This window comes from Kryptolebias marmoratus, linkage group LG20, assembly GCF_001649575.2.
Source record: "Kryptolebias marmoratus isolate JLee-2015 linkage group LG20, ASM164957v2, whole genome shotgun sequence".
Classification (NCBI taxonomy): Eukaryota; Metazoa; Chordata; class Actinopteri; order Cyprinodontiformes; family Rivulidae; genus Kryptolebias; species Kryptolebias marmoratus.
The window spans coordinates 15,475,527-15,481,158 of NC_051449.1; the positions used below are offsets into that span (position 1 = coordinate 15,475,527).

At 39.6% G+C, this 5,632-nt stretch overlaps 2 protein-coding genes across 3 annotated transcripts in view; one reads left to right on the top strand and one right to left on the bottom strand.

The window, feature by feature from the left end:
* LOC108229685 (myosin-7) overlaps window positions 1-5,632 on the top strand; it is a 49,300-nt gene that overhangs the window by 3,679 nt on the left and 39,989 nt on the right. The gene's annotated exons all lie outside the window — the stretch shown is intronic.
* Window positions 4,434-5,626, bottom strand: LOC108229748 (myosin-7-like). The gene is made up of 5 exons (XM_017405421.3): window positions 5,440-5,626; window positions 5,238-5,342; window positions 5,053-5,148; window positions 4,842-4,976; window positions 4,434-4,591 (listed from the first exon to the last, which is right to left on the bottom strand). The coding sequence occupies exons 1-5, from the start codon at window positions 5,602-5,604 to the stop codon at window positions 4,571-4,573; spliced, it is 522 nt and encodes a 173-aa protein (XP_017260910.1). The 5' UTR covers window positions 5,605-5,626; the 3' UTR covers window positions 4,434-4,570.

Below are 5,632 nucleotides of genomic sequence, written 5' to 3' on the forward strand. Positions count from 1 at the left end.
CACAGAACAGCCCAGAGTAGGTCTGCCATGTCAAAAGAAGAATAGAAAATAATGTTTTTAGATGCTAAGATAGTTTATAAGTATGGAGAAATAAACTTGTTCTTTAACTCACGTAGATCATCCATGCTGCGTAACGCTCTTTGAGGTTAAACAGCACAGCTGGCTCGTGGAGGAAGGTGAACATTGCCATGTCTTCAATTTTATCAAACTTTGGCGGGTTCTGGGGGTGTACATCACACTCCTTCACAGTGACAGTCTGAAAATTGAATTAGTTTTCATTAGCAGACTGTTGTCTTTTTAATATCTGTTACGATGGAACTACTAAGAAACTCTCTCCACCTTGCCTTTTAGCTTACTGACCTTCCCTTTCTCCGTCTGAGCAGTGACTTTATCCCCCTCTCGGCTGACGATCGAAGCCCTCACGTACTCCTCATCCGTATCAGGAACAAAACACTCCCTTTTCATGTCGAATGGACGAGTCTGGGCCTCCAGACGCTCCTTGTCCGACTTCCTCAGGTACGGGGCTGCTGCCCCAAACTCTTTCATGGCAGCGTCACCCATTTTTCACCTTCTTAACAGAAAAATAAGATCTCAACAAAAATTCAGCTAAAGTGTTTAGTGGAGTGGGTGCTTATTTTATTTAATCTATTCTTGAGATGCTCTTACCTTATTAACCCCAACACGCAACACTGAGGTGTACTGGCCCTGAGGAAGACAAAATATTGAAAATGTTCAACACAAATAAGGCTTCAGTATCAAAGTCCAGAGTTTAAAAGCCATAGTCTTCATGCCTTACCTTGAGTAGAATGGTGACCTATTGGGGGGCTTCTCTGTGAGGTCTCTTTATAAATAAAACCCCTCGACCAAAAATGGAGGGGTGCCTTAAGACCAGGAATGTTATTGTGTCTGTGTTTGGTAGGGGGTTCTGGAGGGGAGGGGGTTAATGAGTTGGGGAGAGCAATATAGAAATCAGCGGGTCAGGGTCTTATCAGTGAAGGGGTGATGCCATATAAGGAGTTTTATGTAGTGCGGTGATTAATCATAGGTATCCTCGAGCATCCAGGGGACCACAGCTCAGTCTTTAAATAGACAGAGGCAGGAATTCCTCCATAGTTATCCTTCAAGCTTGTGTTTGTTATAAAAACATGAAGCAGAGAGAAGCATCTTCACTTGAAATCGACACACACAAATGTATTTACATTGTATGTACATTGTTTGAATGGTACACCTAATGTCAGGATATAAAACCTCAATTTTAAACACAAAAAAACCCACAATTTTACCTAAAAACTTATTCAGGAAAATATTTATTTAATTTACCAGGCTGTAATTTGTGTTTTTGATGTACAAACTTTTTTAAATCTATTGAAAAATCATCTGTTCATTATCACTTAACAAACTTCCAAATTATAAAAACAACAATCAAATTATATATATTCGTTCGTCTCCTCTGCTCATCAAACACAATCAAACCAAATTTGGTCAACACAAACATGAAACATAAACAGAGAAACAAGTATACCAGATCCATTATTTAAAATAAAAGTAGTGTTTTTTTAATATTTCCTCAATATATTTAAAATTTGTGTTCTAATTAACTGTGTTTTGCTTTTAAATTAGGTTAAATAAGAACATATTTTGCTGTTAGAAAGAATTCCGTTCATATAAACATTTGGTATTGTTGTCTAAAAAGAAAGATGGACACCATATTTGGGGAGATATTTTAGGGAACTATGTCATGTATGGGTCTCATTAGTCTCAGAGCTTCAAGAGGAGTCTCAGCGAGGCATGAGTAATGTATTGTGTTTAGTTGTTACAGAATGGACTTTATGGTAACAAAACCAGCTGTCAAATACTGAGTGAGCTGGGCTAAAAACAGAACATTAGTCTGCAAGATTACCCAGGGGACAAATGCGAGGCAACACAGACAAAGGTCCACCACAGGTGACGTGCTTGAGATTCATTGAAAAGGCAACAAATATGACGAGCATTTGAGGGCTCCAATGTGATGCCAAGGACGGGCTGCAGCAGAAGAGCCGGCCCCTCAGTTACAGGCCTGTTGACATGGCGCTGTGTTGTTGCAGACAAAGATAACTGTGTGAGATTATTTTTGCTGAGAGCTTTCACTGACCGAGGAGAACGGTCATGGAGGCTTTTTGGGATCCAGCTCTTGCCTGCGTGTTGGATCAGCTGTAACTGATCACTGGGGTCAGTCACAGAAATATCTTTAGATCGGCAGGAATTGCTCACAGCTACTCAAACTGCAAAGTTCTGTTTCCGCCCCCACCTCTATCATAACTTATTCAACACGCATTGTAATCATTTAGACGAGCTATATAGCACAGACAGTCACTTTGGCTAGTGCCCCTTCAAAGGTTAAGAGATAAAAGGAGGGTCAACAACTGCTGACAAGTGTTGAGATTATTTCCATTCTGATAACTTCCCCCGTCCCTGTTACTGACAGCAGGCGTCAGGGGGCCAAATGGAAGGGGGAGTATCCAATGCCCCGCTAAAGAGCAAGTGAAGAGAACTCCATCCCACACACATCAGACTAATTAAACAAAACATGATTTAAATTCTTTTCTTATGTCACAACAACTGCACATTGTCACCACTAACTTCATTAAAATTGTGCCATTAATATACAGCATTTAACTCCATGGCTGGGCTTCGGTCCAAGAATACACCCCGACAATAAATCTGTACATCAACAACCAAGGCTTGTTTTACAGTATGTTACTAATATTAATAACCAACTCTCAAAAACAATTACCAAACAACTTTATTTTTTCAATGTTCTGTTAATATTTATGCTTTATGTTGTATTTACATGTAAAGCAATTAGAAAGATATCAGAGGGATATAGTTTAATATTAATGCTGGCATTAACACAACAAATAAGGTTGATTTTGGTGATATAAAACCATGCTTGGACTAATTATAAATGTACAACTAAAGTTTCAGACAGGTTTTTGTTTTCTTTTGATATAATCATTTAATTCACCTCCCTATTGTTACCAGTTAAATAAATTAACTAGATTACTTTCATTTAGATTTTTCACTTTGTAAAAAGAACCACACTTCTTGTTGTGCTGTGGCACCAAATGTGTCATTCTGCATCTGTTGTAGGTTTAACCAAATCAAAACTAATGACCCAAATATTTAGCATAGGTTGAACATTCATCCCCGTTGACCGATAAAAGTTTGAACATTGTTTGTAGAAATATACAAATAGATTGTAAAACTAAGGCCCATAACTTCATTCTGTGGTATTTGTCCAGCCTATTCTCATAGTGCACTATGGGAAATGTAAATGTTTCCTTGGATACAATCAGAGAACAAAAAAAATAAAAGATTGGATAACTCAAAAGGTGGTCTAATTACAGACAGCGAAGCGCTCCATCTTCAGCCTCTCGTTTATTTGCACGAGTTCAGATGTCCTGTTAATCATGCTGATAATCCTCAACACATAATGTGGTGCTTGTAGCGCACCACTTTAAGCAGAGGTGTGAATGTGCCTTCATTAGTTCACAGATACCTGCCTGTCAGCCACAGCAGTTTAGGACACGGCATGTAACAAGAGAAGACAGAGCTTCCTGAAGTTCAAACTCTGAGAGTCTGGGGGCTGTTCTCCCCTCCCTTCTTCTACCTTAAATCATTATTTAGTTCCTAACATAAGGATTGGTGACTTGGGCTTGGCACAACACCAAGCAAAGCTACACACAAAAAAGCCAAAAATATCAGTATTAACAAATAGAAGTGATCCATTTTTCTTAATGCATCTATAATAGACTTCTCAAACCAGTTTTACTTTAATTTGTATTGCCATAAAATCAATTTATCACAAAATGTAAGGTTGCTTTATTAACAAAGAAAAAGTAATGCAGCTAGTCATTCCTAATTGTGTGTAAATGCAGCAGTAATCACATCTTTGCTATGTCTGTGTCTTATTTTGCTATATGAACTGAATATTTTGGTCCTGAATCTCTGAAATCCCCCAGCCCTTTGGGGGAACATGCAGACTTTAGCAGGGATTCACTGACCAGCTGCCAGTGATTATGTGTGGAATTACGGTGTGTCTGTGTGTGAGCGTTGGTTTATCATTGACCTTGACGCCCAGCAGCAGAGGCTTTGATGAACTCTATTTTAGGAGATGGGCATGTGCTTGATCTCTTTCTGTCCCAGCTATCACTGCGCATCAACTTCTTAATATTTAAGCATTTTACCCTCGTTTCCTATTGAAGGCAAATTTGTTCATCCTTTTTTCTTATCTCTTCACCGTACAATATCTTACACCACATTTTACCTGAAATCTGTTTACACTGATGGAAAACTTATATGACATGTATTATCTCTTTTTACTTTTCCACTATTTTATTGCATCAATTACATTTCATATGAAATAAAACATGGAACATAAGAACCTTTTAAAAAGGAAAACAAAAAGAAGGAAAAGAATGGTGTGCAACATCTTAAAGGGATTTTATTAACTCTACAGGTTGTGAATATTGATAGTTCAGGGGATCTACGGAATACAGCAGCCAAAAGGATTTCTGCAGGCTCCAAAGCTTCACTCCTCCTCAAACCCTTTCTGTTGCAGCCAGGAAAAAATAGAGAGACAAAAAAGAGAAACAGCTGTTTAGTGTTCAGATTAGTATTGCTGTAGTACAGTAAAGCAGTATATTTACAGTTTAATACACTGGTGTACATTCAGTAGCTTTCAGAGTGTTTTGAGCAAATAACTGAGAAGAAAAACAGCCTTCGAGTTAAGGGCAGCACCGAGGAAGGGAGCATTTATCAGGGTCAGATACTGTGTCTGTGACAGAGTGCATGCTTCACACCTTGGAGCTCGTATCGCGGCTCTTGGCACGCAGCTTGTTGACCTGAGACTCAGCGATGTCAGCTCTCTCTTCAGCCTCGTCCAGCTCGTGCTGCAGTTTGCGGAACTTGCCCAGATGAACGTTAGCCTGTTCCTCCTGGGGAAAACAAATGGACAAATGTAGATATAAGAGAAAGAATCCATGTAAATACTTCTCATAGTGCCAGACTTACAGCCTCCTCGGCAGATCGTTTGTAGGCTTTCACTTTCAGCTGCAGCTTGTCCACCAAATCTTGCAGTCGGGCAATATTTTTGCGATCCTCCTCAGTCTGTAGAAAGAAAAGTGTTAATGTTAAAAAACTAATTTGCATTTGAAGAGATTGAATAAACAAAGTAGAGCTTGCTACAAGACACAAACCTGGTAAGTGAGTTCCTTGATGCGCCGCTCATATTTACGGACACCTTTCACAGCTTCACTGCTCTTCTTCTGCTCCATTTCCACCTCATTTTCTAGTTCCTTCACCTGTTCAAGGACATTTTGCAAGTCTTCTATTTAATCATTTACGTCTTTACATATTTTCTGCTAATACATGTATTCAGGTGCTTAAAGAAGTGCTTACCCTGGCCTCGAGCTTCTGCACCTGCTTCTTGCCTCCCTTCATGGCGATCTGTTCAGCTTCATCCAGACGGTGCTGCAGGTCTTTGATGGTTTGCTCCATGTTCTTCTTCATGCGCTCCAGGTGAGCGCTGGTGTCCTGCTCCTTCTTCAGCTCCTCCGCCATCATGGCAGCATCGGTGATGGCCTTCTTGGCC

What these genes read in the sequence shown, in the direction of transcription:
- LOC108229748 (XM_017405421.3), bottom strand. Translation starts at nt 5,604, where the DNA reads ATGATGGCGGAGGAGCTGAAGAAGGAGCAGGACACCAGCGCTCACCTG. An exon ending in TCAAGGAACTCACTTACCAG is followed by an intron (nt 5,149 to 5,237) that starts GTTTGTGTCTTG and finishes TTCTTTCTACAG; the next exon opens with ACTGAGGAGGATCGCAAAAA. An exon ending in GCCGCGATACGAGCTCCAAG is followed by an intron (nt 4,592 to 4,841) that starts GTGTGAAGCATG and finishes TGGCTGCAACAG; the next exon opens with AAAGGGTTTGAGGAGGAGTG.